The 15,008-nt window shown below is 42.4% G+C and overlaps 1 protein-coding gene across 2 annotated transcripts in view; it reads right to left on the reverse strand.

Annotated features, from left to right (window-relative positions):
• Positions 1–15,008, reverse strand: part of LOC141273798 (zinc finger protein 692-like) — a 165,180-nt gene that overhangs the window by 116,865 nt on the left and 33,307 nt on the right. For both annotated transcript variants that reach the window (XM_073686159.1, XM_073686160.1), the window contains exons 2-3: positions 11,148–11,299; positions 7,609–7,640 (exon numbers count right to left, since the gene is read on the reverse strand). In XM_073686159.1, coding sequence (XP_073542260.1) covers positions 7,609–7,640; positions 11,148–11,299 — 184 coding nt within the window. The remainder of the gene's footprint in view (positions 1–7,608; positions 7,641–11,147; positions 11,300–15,008) is intronic.

Here is a 15,008-nt window from a genome sequence, read left to right on the forward strand (position 1 = left end):
TATACACACATATACACATACACATATATATATATATACATATATACACACAGTACAGACCAAAAGTTTGGACACACCTCATTTAAAGACTCATGACTCTGAAAATTGTACATTCACACTGAAGGCATCAAAACTCTGAATTAACACATGTGGAATTATATACTTAACAAAAAAAGTGTGAAACAACTGAAAATATGTCTTATATTCTAGGTTCTTCAAAGTAGCCACCTTTTGCTTTGATGACTGCTTTGCACACTCTTGGCATTCTCTTGATGAGCTTCAATAGGTAGTCACCAGAAATGGTCTTCCAGCAATCTTGAAGGAGTTCCCAGAGATGCTTAGCACTTGTTGGCCCTTTTGCCTTCACTCTGCGGTCCAGCTCACCCCAAACCATCTCGATTGGGTTCAGGTCTGGTGACTGTGGAGGCCAGGTCATCTGGCGTAGCACCCCATCACTCTCCTTCTTGGTCAAATAGCCCTTACACAGCCTGGAGGTGTGTTTGGGATCATTGTCCTGTTGAAAAATAAATGATAGTCCAACTAAACGCAAACCGGACGGAATAGCATGCCGCTGCAAGATGCTGTGGTAGCCATGCTGGTTCAGTATGCCTTCAATTTTGAATAAATCCCCAACAGTGTCACCAGCAAAGCACCCCCACACCACCACACCTCCTCCTCCATGCTTCACGGTGGGAACCAGGCATGTAGAGTCCATCCATTCACCTTTTCTGCGTCGCACAAAGACACGGTGGTTGGAACCAAAGATCTCAAATTTGGACTCATCAGACCAAAGCACAGATTTCCACTGGTCTAATGTCCATTCCTTGTGTTCTTTAGCCCAAACAAGTCTCTTCTGCTTGTTGCCTGTCCTTAGCAGTGGTTTCCTGGCAGCTATTTTACCATGAAGGCCTGCTGCACAAAGTCTCCTCTTAACAGTTGATGTAGAGATGTGTCTGCTGCTAGAACTCTGTGTGGCATTGACCTGGTCTCTAATCTGAGCTGCTGTTAACCTGCGATTTCTGAGGCTGGTGAGCAGCTGTAAATACTCGGAGCTCGGCCCGAGCATACTCGGCGAAAGGGTTAATAGAACATACTCGCTGAACACTAATGGCCACTCGTTTTTCTTTACTTAGCTGCTTTTTTCTTTTGCATAATACAAACTCTAACAGTCTATTCAGTAGGACTATCAGCTGTGTATCCACCTGACTTCTGCACAACACAACTGATGGTCCCAACCCCATTTATAAGGCAAGAAATCCCACTTATTAAACCTGACAGGGCGCACCTGTGAAGTGAAAACCATTTCCGGTGACTACCTCTTGAAGCTCATCAAGAGAATGCCAAGAGTGTGCAAAGCAGTCATCAAAGCAAAAGGTGGCTACTTTGAAGAACCTAGAATATAAGACATATTTTCAGTTGTTTCACACTTTTTTGTTAAGTATATAATTCCACATGTGTTAATTCATAGTTTTGATGCCTTCAGTGTGAATTTTCAGAGTCATGAAAATACAGAAAAATCTTTAAATGAGAAGGTGTGTCCAAACTTAGATAATAATTAGCAAAAGATAAAACAATGTTTCTTTATTATACCTATTAATATAAAACAGCTAGATGCTGGACAAAAACTGGAAACAAAGCATGTAAAAAGACACACACAGTGTACTGATAGAAAGAATGAATGTAAGGTCAGCCTGATTAAGACTTGACCTGACTGAATCAAGTGGTATGATATATATATATATATATATATATATATATATATATATATATATATATATATATATATATGTAAGCGCAGCAGCACTCCATTATGGCCAAAATGCATAGACAATAAAAACGTTTGATTTAAACTGTGTTATTACTCAATGAACTTTACTTACAAAAAACTGAGGTTCTTAGCATTTTGTTGCATACAGATCCCCTGAGCATTCAGTTTGGGGTGTTACTATTCCCATGGCACTGTGCACTTTATTTGGGCTCCTACTTAAAACTGTGGTGATCTGTTATTAGCACATATATATTCTAGTGACTTTTTTCCTGCTGTGGTTACAATTGTTATGTATACATTAGAGCTATCTTTCCATTTACTATTGATATCCACTTATATACCCCCTGTGTATGCCCCCTTTTTTCTCCCCTTTTTGGATTCCCCTTTTCCCCTTATCATGCTTTTAACTTTATGATCCAATAAATTTTGATATTTTACAATCCAATCATGTATTTGATGTGTCCTTTTCTAGGTTTAGGAAAAAAATTGTGTAAAAAGCAAATCAAGGCAGCAGAGATTAAGACAGTGATGCTTATTGCCAAAGAAAGTAAAAATAATCCAAAAATACTCTTCATCTACATAAACAGTAAGAAAAATGATAGTGTTGGTCCTCTCAAAAATAGCAGGAATGGGCAATTCATTTTCCCAAGGGGACACATTAGAGACCACGACCATTGTGGAGGGCCAAACCAAAAGGCTGAAATTAATTCTGCTGAATATTAATTTTAACTCTAATTATTATATTAATAATAATATTAATTGTATCACTTAATAATGAGCAGAATTAAGTATGCTGACATCCCCCTATATACCATTTGGGCCCGCATACAGCCCCTTCCTTATATCGTATGAGCCCCCACGCAGCCCCTTATATATCGTAAGAGCCCCACACAGCCTCTCTATATACAGCATGAGCCCCACACAGCCTCTTTATATACAGCATGAGCCCCACACAGCCTCCCCATATACAGCATGAGCCCCACACAGCCTCCGTATATACAGCATGAGCCCCACACAGCCTCCCCATGTCCAGCATGAACCCCCCCATAGCCTCCTCATGTGCAGCACGAGAGCCCTGCAGGCTCGCCATGTCCAGCATGAGAGCCTCACAGCCTCCACATGACCAGCATGAGAGCCCCACAGCCTCCACATGACCAGCATGAGAGTACCACAGCCTCCACATGACCAGCATGAGAGTCCCACAGCCTCCCCATGTCCAGCATGAAAGCCCCACAGCCTCCCCATGTCCAGCATGGAAGCCCCATAGCCTACCCATGATCAGCATGAGAGCCCCACAGCCTCCCCATGTCCAGCATGAGAGCCCCACAGCCTCCCCATGATCAGCATGAGAGCCCCACAGCCTCCCCATGATCAGCATGAGAGCCCCACAGCCTCCCCATGATCAGCATGAGAGCCCCACAGCCTTCCCATGTCCAGCATGAGAGCCCCAGAGCCTTCCCATGTCCAGCATGGAAGCCCCATAGCCTACCCATGATCAGCATAAGAGCCCCACAGCCTCCTCATGTCCAGCATGGAAGCCCCATAGCCTACCCATGATCAGCATAAGAGCCCCACAGCCTCCCCATGTCCAGCATGAGTGCCCCACGGCCTCCCCATGTCCAGCATGAGAGCTCTAAAGCCTCCTCATGATCAGCATGAGGCTCCCATAGCCTCCCCATGATCAGCATGAGACTCCCATAGCCTCTCTATGATCAGTATGAGAGCCCCATAGCGTCCCCATGTTCAGCCAAACATCCCATATACTTAAAAAAAAAAAAAAAAAAAGAACACCACATACTCAACTCACTCCAATTTCCCCAGTGCTCTGCCTGTGCCTCTGTTCCTCTCTCTGATGCTCTGACTCTTCACAGTGCGCAGCTGACACAATTGAATTACTTCATCGCGTCAGCTGAAGGTCCCTCATAAACCAATGCATTCACTGCAAATGGAGACAGTGACAGCGGGCGGCAGAAGGCAAGGTGCGGTTCGTGGGCCACTATTATCAGCTCCTCGGCTGTCTCAGTCCACGGGCCGGACTGGAACAGCCAGAGGTCTGCACTTCAGTGATAGGAAAAGAAGTGTGGTTATTAATGGAACACACTCGGATTGGGTTACAGTTAACAGTGCCTATTTCATGAGTTTAATTTTTTTTAAATATTCTGTGGAAGCAGGGCTGAAAAGCAATATGTGACTTTCATTTGTTCATTTTTATAGATTTTTAATTTATTATTACTTTTGTCAGAGTCAAGTTATTTCTTTGACCATTGTGGGTTTTCTTTCATTAAATGAGGGATACCAACAATTTTGACCATGTGTGTAGGCTATAGGTTGAACTTGAAGGACTTAAGTCTACCTTCAAACTTAACCCCTTTCCGACGTCGTCAGTAATAGTACATAGCTGTGCCCTGGGCCTTATGGACCAGCTATGTACTATTAAGCATAAAGGGATCGCGCCCGCACATGAGCGGTGTGGGGCGATCGCCGCCGGGTGTCAGCTGATTATCACAGCTTACACTCGGTGCTATGTGCCAGGAGTAACCAAAGTAACTTCTGCATGCAGCGCTGACAGGCTGAATATAGCATAGAGATGCTGCTGCACGCATCTCTATGCTATATATAACGATCAGGCTGCAAAAAGTGAAAGTCCCATAATGGGACATAGTGAACAAGTAAAAAAAAGTGTCAGAGTGAAAAAAAAATAGCAAAACAGCAAAAATATTTAAAAATAAAAAAAATAATCCCCAAAAAATAAAAATATACTGTACCTATAAATAAATATTATTATGAAAAAAATAAAATAAACCAATAAAAAGTACACATATTTAGCATCGCCGTGTCGGAACGACCTGACCTATAAAACTGTCCCACTAGTTAACCCTGGTAAACACGGTAAAAAAAAATTTTAAAAAATTATGCTTTATCATCATACCACCAAACAGAAAATGAAATAAAACGCGCTCAAAAAGATGTAAATAAAAATGGTAGCACTGAAAATGTCATCTTGTCCCGCAAAAAATAAGCCGCCATACAGCTCTATCAGCCAAAAAATAAAAGTTATAGCTCTCAGAATAAAGCGATACAAATTTTTTTTTTCTATAAAATTGTTTTTATTGTGTAAAAGCGCCAAAACATATAAAAAATCAATGTGGTATCACTCTAAACATACTGACCCGAAGAATAAAGCTGCCTTATCAATTTTACCACACGCGGAACAGCACAAAAAACACCCCAAAAAAACAATTCCTGAATTGTTGTTTTTTGCTTATTCAGCCTCCTAAAAATCAGAATAGAAAGCGATCAAAAAATGTCATGTGCCCGAAAATGGTACCAATAAAAACGTCAACTCATCCCGCAAAAAACAAGCCATCACATGACTTTGTCGGCCGAAATATGGAAAAATTATAGCTCTCAAAATATGGCGATGCAAAAACTAGGCTTTGCAAAAAAAGCGTCTTTTAGTGTGTGACAGCTGTCAATTATAAAAACCCCATATGAATCTGGCATCGCTGTAATCGCACCGACCCGAAGAATAAAGTCGTCTAATTACTTATAGCGCACGAGAAACGGTGTAAAAAATAATCTCTAGGGTTAGGGTTGTTCTAGGGTTAGGGTTGTGCTAGGGTTGGGATTTTTTCAAAAGTAGATAAAAAAAAAATGGTGACGATATGGCGACCAGTGTTGAGTGCATGTGCTTGCTACTTGAGTTTGCATCGGGGGCTTGGGTATGCACCAAGTATTGTGGGTGCTCGAGTGACATGCTCGTGGCCATAAAAAGTTGCATGGATTGCCTGGCATGCATGAGCGATCCCCACATGTTTTTTTTGGGTGTCTAACAACCATGAAACATGCGGGGCAGGGACTCGAGCATGTCACTCGAGCACCCACGATACTTGGTGCATACCCGAGTACCCGATGTAAACTCAAGTAGCGAGCACTTGCGCTCAAGACTAATGACAACTTATTCAATATGATGACCTAATGTTATCAAATTTTGTGTCATACCTCTGGGTTCAAAATGTTCACTATACCCCTTTAGGGGTCTAGTTTCCAAAATGGTGTCACTTGTGGGGGATTTCCACTGTTTAGGTACATCAGGGGCTCTCCAAACGCAACATGGCATCCGCTAATTATTGAAGCAAATTTTACATTCAAAAAGTCAAATGGCGCTCCTTACCTTCCGAACCCTGCCGTGTGCCCAAACAGTGTTTTGTCCCCACATATGGGGTGTCGGCGTGCTCAGGAGAAATTGCACAACAAATTTTGGGGTCCATTTTTTCCTGTTACCCTTGCAAAAATAAAAAATTGCGGTCTAAAGTAACATTTTTTTGTGAAAAAACTTAAATGTTCATTTTTTTCTTACACATTCCAAAAATTCCTGTGAAGCACCTGAAGGGTTAATTTTGAGCACCTTGAGTGGTGCAGGTTTTAGAATGGTGTCACTTTTTGGTATTTTCTGTCATAAAGGCTCCTCAAAGTCACTTCAAATGTGATGTGGTCCCTATAAAAATGGTTTTGTAAATTTTGTAGGAAAAATGAGAAATCATCACTGGTCAACTTTTAACCCTTATAACTTCCTAACAAAAAAAAAATTGGGTTCCAAAATTGTGCTGATGTAAAGTAGAGATGTGGGAAATGTTATTTATTAACTATTTTGTGTGACATATCTCTCTGATTTAAGGGCATGAAAATTCAAAGTTTGAAAATTTTCAACATTTTTCGCCAAATTTCCGTTTTTTTCACAAATAAACGCAAGTGATATCGAAGAAATTTTACCACTATTATGAAGTACAATATGTCACGAAAAAAACAATCTCAGAATCAGTGGGATCTGTTGAAGCGTTCCAGAGTAATTACCTCATAAAGTGACAGTGGTCAGAATTGTAAAAATTGGCCTGGTCATTAACGTGCAAACCACCCGCGGGGGTAAAGGGGTTAAAAAAAACTATGATTTGACCTCAGACTGATTAAACCTTGTTGTGCTTTGTGATCTTGTCTCTGATTTTGTCCTCCTGGTTTGACTATTTCTAGTACCCAACTCTCTCCACTGGCCAGAAGCTTCTCCGTGGACACACATCCAGGGGACTTTGCAGCATAGGCCATTCCTGTATTGGGGTGAAAATGTGAATACAGAAGTGTTCCCTGGAACCTACTAAAGATAGTGGCTAATGCCAACACAGTCCATGAAGGCCACATTAAGAGACGCCGGAAGTCTCTAAAGTCTGTAACACCAACTTAACTACTTCCAGACCATCCATACACTATAAATATCAGGGAGGTCCATATATTACTCCACAATGAAGTTCTAAAATGTCACTGCATAGTAGAGCAGCTGCACAAGATTGCGCAGCTGCAGAAACAGGAAACGCTGTCAGATATTGCCAGACTCCCTATAGAGAAGGCAGAGATGTTTTATTACCATCTCTGCATTCCTGATCGCTATATCCACAATGCTGAACAAATAATGTGTATATAATATATAAAGCACGGACAGTCCTATTAATCATCTGATCGTTGGGTATAGGAATGGGCCAGGAGCTGCTGAGTAAAATAACCCCCAAAAAGTCTTTGATGACCTTACGGGGGACAGGTTATATTTTTGATTATCTAGATGTGGGTTAAAATATTATAAGTATTTATAACTATATTATTATTAGAGTTTAGGATTATAATCCAAATGAAGAAATAAAGGCTATGTGGTAATGCAGTATTCCCACTTTTATCATATTTTGACTCTGGATACATATATTAAAATGAAAATAAGGGCCGAGTTCTAGAGGAATGGATTTCTAATGGGATACTAGATTAACACAAGTCTTTAGGAAGCACAAAATATTTCTTACCTGGATTTTCAGGCTTGGTAGATATCCTATAGCTGGGAAGAAAGAAGAAATTGCAGTCAGGGCAGATACAGCTCAAGCCATTTTGGAAATGGTCAATTGTGAACATATACAGATGTTTCTCACAAAATTAGAATATCATCAAAAATTTTATTTATTTCAGTTCTTCAATTCAAAAAGGGAAACTCATATATTATATAGAATCATTACAAACAGAGTGATCTATTTCAAGTGTTTATTTCTGTTAATGTTGATTAAGGCTTACAGCCAATGAAAACACAAAAGTCATGATCTCAGTAAGTTAAAATAATTAACAAAAAACACCCGCAAAGGCTTCCTAAGCATTTAAAAAGGTCCCTTAGTCTGTTTCAGTAGGCTCCACAATAATGGGGAAGACTGCTGACTTGACAGATGTCCAGAAGGCAGTCATAGACACTCTCCACAAGGAGGGTAAGCCACAAAAGGTCATTGCTAAAGAAGCTGGATGTTCACAGTACTGTATCCAAGCATACAGTGCTGGCCAAAAGTATTGGCACCCCTGCAATTCTGTCAGATAATACTCAGTTTATTCCTGAAAATGATTGCAAGCACAAATTCTTTGGTATTATTCTCTTCATTTAATTTGTCTTCAATGAAAAAAACACAAAAAGAATTGTCCTAAAGCCAAATTGGATATAATTCCACATCAAACCTAAAAAAGGGGGTGGACAAAAGTATTGGCACCCTTTTAAAAATCATGTGATGCTTCTCTAATTCGTGTAATTAACAGCACCTGTAACTTACCTGTTTAAAGCCCATGGCACTGTGGCTAACCTTCCTAGATGTGGACGGAAAAGAAAAATTGACGAGAGATTTCAACGCAAGATTGTGCGGATGGTGGATAAAGAACCTCGACTAACATCCAAACAAGTTCAAGCTGCCCTGCAGTCCGAGGGTACAACAGTGTCAACCCGTACTATCCGTCGGCGTCTGAATGAAAAGGGACTGTATGGTAGGATACTCAGGAACACCCCACTTCTTAACCCGAGACATAAAAAGCCAGGCTGGAGTTTGCCAAAACTTACCTGAGAAAGCCCAAAACGTTTTGGAAGAATGTTCTCTGGTCAGATGAGACAAAAGTAGAGCTTTTTGGGAAAAAGCATCAACATAGAGTGTACAGGAAAAAAAAGAGGCATTCAAAGAAAAGAACACGGTCCCAACAGTCAAACATGGCGGAGGTTCCCTGATGTTTTGGGGTTGCTTTGCTGCCTCTGGCACTGGACTGCTTGACCATGTGCATGGCATTATGAAGTCTGAAGACTACCAACAAATTTTGCAGCATAATGTAGGGCCCAGTGTGAGAAAGCTGGGTCTTCCTCAGAGGTCATGGGTCTTCCAGCAGGACAATGACCCAAAACACACTTCCAAAAGCACTATAAAATGGTTTGAGAGAAAGCACTGGAGACTTCTAAGGTGGCAAGCAATGAGTTCCGACCTAAATCCCATAGAACACCTGTGGAGAGATCTCAAAATGGCAGTTTGGAGAAGGCACCCTTCAAATATCAGGGACCTGGAGCAGTTTGCCAAAGAAGAATGGTCTACAATTCCAGCAGAGCATTGTAAGAAACCCATTGATGGTTACCGGAAGCGGTTGTTCGCAGTTATTTTGGCTAAAGGTTGTGCAACCAAGTATTAGGCTGAGGGTGCCAATACTTTTGTCCGGGACTTTTTTGGAGTTTTGTGTGAAATGATCAATGATTTGATTTTTGCTTCATTCTCTTTTGTGTTTTTTCCTTGCAAGCAAATTAAATGAAGGTAATAATACCAAAGAATTTGTGATTGCAATCATTTTCAAGAAGAAACAGAGTATTATCTGACAGAATTGCAAGGGTGCTAATACTTTTGGCCACCACTGTATTAATGGAAAGTTGAGTGGAAGGAAAAAGTGTGGTAGAAAAAGGTGCACAAGCAACCAGGATAACCGCAGCCTTGAAAGGATTGTTAAGAAAAGGCCATTCAAAAATTTTGGGGGAGATTCACAAGGAGTGGACTGCTGCTGGAGTCATTGCTTCAAGAGCCACCACACACAGACGTATCCAGGACATGGGCTACAAGTGTCGCAATCCTTGTGTCAAGCCACTCATAACCAATAGACAACACCAGAAGCGTCTCACCTGGGCCAAGGAGAAAAAGACCTGGACTGTTGTTCAGTGGTCCAAGATGTTGTTTTCAGATGAATAAATTTTGCATTTCATTTGGAAATGAAGGTCCCAGAGTCTGGAGGAAGAGTGGAGAGGCCACAATCCAAGCTGCTTGAGAGCTAGTGTGAATTTTCCGCAATCAGTGATGGCTTTTGGTACCAATCAATACAACAATTCACAGAAATTGTACCTCTTCATAACAAATTCTAAAATATAACCTTTAATATATATATTAAAATATTGTCAGCAATAAAACAACAACCAACATTATCAGTGCACAATAGAAATAAAGGGAGGGGGATTGCGCCTTACCCTATTTTGGCCCTATCTCACCCTACCTTGCCGCGGAAGTTGGCACCCTGTTTTCCTGCGCAATGGCGCCCCCGCTCAACAATGACTCTCCCTTTGATCTCCACCATAGTTTTTGCACTTAACACTTCTTTGCCCCCTTGCCTGTCACTATATGGTGATATAGGGGCTGTAGGGAGAGTCATAGTTGACATAATGTCGGTTGTTGTTTTATTGCTGACAATATTTTAATATATATATTAAATGTTATATTTTAGAAATTGCTATGAAGGGGTACAATTTCTGTGAATTGTAGGCCCACTGTGTTTTATCAAGACCAAAGTCAGCGCACCGTTCACCAGGAAATTTTAGAGCACTTCATGCTTCCCTTTACCGACAAGCTTTTTGGAGATGGAAATCTCATTCTCAAGCAGGACTTGGCACCTGTCCACACTGCCAAAAGTGCCAATACCTGGTTTACAAGCAACAGTATCACTGTGCTTGATTGGTCAGCAAACTCGCCTGACCTTAACCCCATAGAGAATCTATGGGGTATTATCAAGAGGAAGATGAGAGACACCAGACCCAACAATGCAGACGGGCTGAAGGCTGCTATCACAGCAACCTGGGCTTCCACAACACCTCAGCAGTGCCACAGGCTGATTGCCTCCATGCCACATTGCCGCATCGATGCAGTAATTGATGAAAAAGAAGCCCCGACCAAGTATTGAGGGCATTTACTGAACATACTTTTCAGTAGGCAAACATTTCTGATTTTAAAAACATTTTTCAAGCTGGTGTTATAAAGTATTCTAATTTACTGAGATAATGACTTTTGTGTTTTCATTGGCTGTAAGCCATAATCATCAACATTAACAGAAATAAATACTTGAAATAGATCACTCTGTTTGTAATGACTCTATATAATGAGTTTCACTTTTTGTATTGAAGAACTGAAATAAATTAAATTTTTGAGGATATTCTAATTTTGTGAGAAACACCTGTATAAGTGGGAGGTGATTGAGAAGTCAGAAAAACATGGTGAAATGAGTGAAACCAAGCATCTGTACTGACCTGTCCAGCAAGAATTTGGCAAGTTGAGAGTGCAGAGAAAAGCCTAACTGATTTTTCAAGGCACACCATTCATCAAGGTGAGAGCCAAGACGTATTCGACACTTTCCTCGCTGCGCATCTAGAAGCCGTCTCTTCTCACGCCGGGTAGCTTCCTGGAAGAATACAGACATTTCAGAACTGTGTTTAACAATTTCACCCAATCATAGAATCAATAGACATGGAAGATCTATGTTGCTTTTACACTTCTTATATACAGTGGATTGCAAAAGTATTCAACCCCTTGGCTTTTTACCTATTTTTTTACGTTACAAATGGTGTTTAAAAGTGATGAGTGAGCGTGCTCGCTACTGCTCGGTACTCACCCGAGCATCTCACTGCTCGAGATGCTCGGCGAGTATTTCCAGGATGTTCGGGAGGGAGCTCGGGTTCCCGCCCTGCATGTTTGGCGCTCTTTAGAGAGCCAATGAACATGCAGGGATTGACTGTAATGCTGTAGTCATGTTGGTTGTGGCATTACAGTGATTGGCTGGCCGCATATAGACCCGATGACGCTATAAGACCTGGTGACGCTAGGCTCGTCACAGTCTAACCTTCAGACAGGCAGAGTAGGCAGAGGTGCTGCTGTGTGAAAGAGAATTGGCGGTGTAATAGTTAGATGTAGGTAGTGGTACTCCAGGAGTATATATATGTATATGTATATATATATATATATATATATCCATCTGAAGTAATAATCTTTCTGAGGACTAATCCAGCTGCATATGCATATTCAGTGGTGATAGCAGGAGTTAGGCATGCAGAGACTGTGAACACTATACAGCACAATAGTGTCCATTGCACATTCTGTCTGCTTCTGCTGCTGCAGCCTGTTACAGATAGTGTCAAGCACAGTGTAGGAAAGACAAAGTGCAACACGAAGGCATGAAGGGAAGGGAGCCCAGACGTCAAGGACAGAGAGGGTGGACACCTCCTAGGCTGATCTGATATCACCCTGTTCTTCCCTACCGCTCCTATATTGGTTGCTCACCAATCGCCAAGCAGGAATCTAAAACCCTGTCTCTCCCTAGAGCAAGGGTCTGGCTAGGGAATGGGGGGATGAGCACTAGTCAGTCCCCACTAACACAAAAGACAGCAAGGGGAGACAGACACGGGGAAGTAACTTAGCTTGAGTCGACTTCAGAGAGATTACACACACACGGCCCCTTAGAGCCAGAAAGAAAGCAAGCAGACTGCAACAGCTCCAAGCCTTCACAAGGGGACATGTGAACATCACCGGCGCCTCCCTACAGCAAACAAAGTATTTAAACACCCAGGCCAGGGTGTTAATTAGAGCAGGAGGGAGGTAGCTGCTGGGTCCTAGAGTGAGACAGATTCTAAGAAGATGTCTGTAATGCCAAACGGAGAGATCTCCTGCAACCCACTGCAGGGCGACTGTCTGTCACATCTGACACACCCGTGACAGTACCCCCTCCTCTACGAGTGGCCTCCGGACACTCAGGACCAGTTTCTCAGGATAAGAGGTGTGAAATGAAAGAATCAACCTGAGAGCATTCACCTCTGATGCTGAAACCCACATCCTCTCTTCTGGACCATAACCCTTTCAGTGCACCAAGTATTGTAGGGAACGACGTTGGAGACGAGAATCTATAATTCTCAAAATCTGAAACTCCAGATTACCATCAACCATTATTGGGGCGGTGGTAGGGGTGAGGGCTCAAGAGGTTCCACATATTTCTTCAGTAAGGACCTGTGGAAAACATTGTGGACCTTAAGGGTCTGAGGAAGCTCAAGACGAAATGCTGCTGGATTAATGACGGCGGTTATTTTATAGGGACCAATAAACCTAGGTCCCAGCTTCCAAGAAGGGACTTTTAACTTGATATTCCTGGTAAACAACCACACAAAGTCATTCACATCCGGGTCCGGACCTGGCAAGCGTTTTCTGTCAGCCATATGTTTATACCTGTCTCCCATGATCTTTAAATTACTCAGAACCCCACGCCACACTGAGGAGGGCGACGAAGCAAAACGTTCCTCCTCAGGAACTCCTGAAGCTCCTCCCCCACTAAAGGTACCAAACTGTGGGTGGTAACCGTATGCACCAAAGAACGGTGACCTGCCAGTGGATTCTTGACGATGATTATTAATGGCAAATTCTGCCAGTGTTAAGTAGGATGACCTATCCTCCTGATTTTCAGAGACGAAACCCCTGAGGTAGGTCTCCAAATTCTGATTGACACGCTCGGTCTGTGCATTCGACTGAGGGTGGAAGGCAGAGGAAAAAGGACAGCTGCACCCCCAGTCGAGAACTGAATGATTTCTAGAACTTGGAAACATACTGGGTCCCCCAATCTGACACCACATAGGAGGGAACCCTGTGAAGCTTCACAATCTCATTTATAAAAACCTGAGCAAGTGTCTTGGCATTTGGAAGTGCAGATAATGCGACAAAGTGAACCATTTTACTGAACCTATCTATAACCACCAAAACCATTGTTTTGCCTGCAGAAACCGATAGGTCAGTAATAAAATCAATGGACAAGTGTGTCCATGGCCTGCTAGAGATAAGTAGCGGAAGAAGAGTACCAGACGGACGGGTATGCGAAACCTTAGAACGCGCGCAAATACTACAAGCAGATAAGTGTTCGATCACATTCCGATGCAACCCCAGCCGGCTACCAAAAACGACAAGAGAGGAGGTCCGCGGTTGCCTTACCACCTGGCTGACCAGCAAGCACAGAGCTATGATGTTCTTTAATTACTTTGCTGTGCAAATTAGATGGTACAATTAACCTTCCTAAAGGGCAGGAGGCAGCAGCGTCCCCCTGAGCCTCCAACACCTCACCCCCAAGTTCAGGATACAATGCTGAAAAGACTACCCCCTTCTGTAATATCAGGGCAGGGTTCTCATGGTCAACACCACCAGGAAAGCTCCGGGACAAAGCATCAGCCTTGACATTTTTGACCACTGGACGAAAAGTGACAAAAAAATTGAATCTAGTAAAAAACAGGGACCATCTGGCTTGCCTATGGTTGAGAAGTTTAGCTGACTGGAGATATGACAGGTTCTTATGGTCAGTAATAACAGTAATAGGATGGACAGCCCCCTCCAACCAATATCGCCATTCTTCGAACGCCAATTTGATCACTAAAAGTTCCCTATTACCCACGTCATAATTTCTCTCAGCCAAAGACAATTTTTTAGAAAAGAAGGCTCATGGACGCCATTTACCAGGGGACGGACCTTGAGACAACACAGATTCCAAACCCCCACATCCGATGCATCAACCTCCACAATAAAGGGTTGGGAAACATCTGGTTGACTGAGCATAGGTGCCGTGGCAAAGCAATTCTTCAAGGAAGAAAAAGCCTGGAGGGAGGCATCCGACCATTTGGAAACATCAGACCCCTTCCTAGTCATGTCAGCAAGGGGTTTCACAATTACTGAGTGATTTTGGATGAATTTCCAGTAGAAATTAGAAAAGTCCAGAAATCTTTGTAGAGCCTTCAGGTTCTCGGGACGGTCCCAATGAAGGACTGCACGGATCTTCTTTGGATCCATCCGAAAACCCGAAGATGACAACAAGTACCCCAAGAACTGCACCTCCTGAACGTCAAAAACACAGTTTTCTAGTTTGGCATAAAGCTTCCTATCCCTTAGTATCTGGAGTACCTGTTTAACATGCCCCCGATGTGTCTCAAAATCAGGTGAGTAAACCAAAATATCGGCCAGATAGACCTCCACAAACCTCTCCACCAAATGATGGAAGATATCATTTATGAAATGCTGGAATACCTCAGGTGCATTGGTCAAATCGAAAGGCATAACCAGACTCTCGAAATGCCCTTCAGGGGCATTGA

This window comes from Phyllobates terribilis, unplaced genomic scaffold (genome assembly GCF_046119375.1).
Source record: "Phyllobates terribilis strain yellow unplaced genomic scaffold, ASM4611937v1 Scaffold_5__5_contigs__length_657084704, whole genome shotgun sequence".
Lineage (NCBI taxonomy): Eukaryota > Metazoa > Chordata > Amphibia > Anura > Dendrobatidae > Phyllobates > Phyllobates terribilis.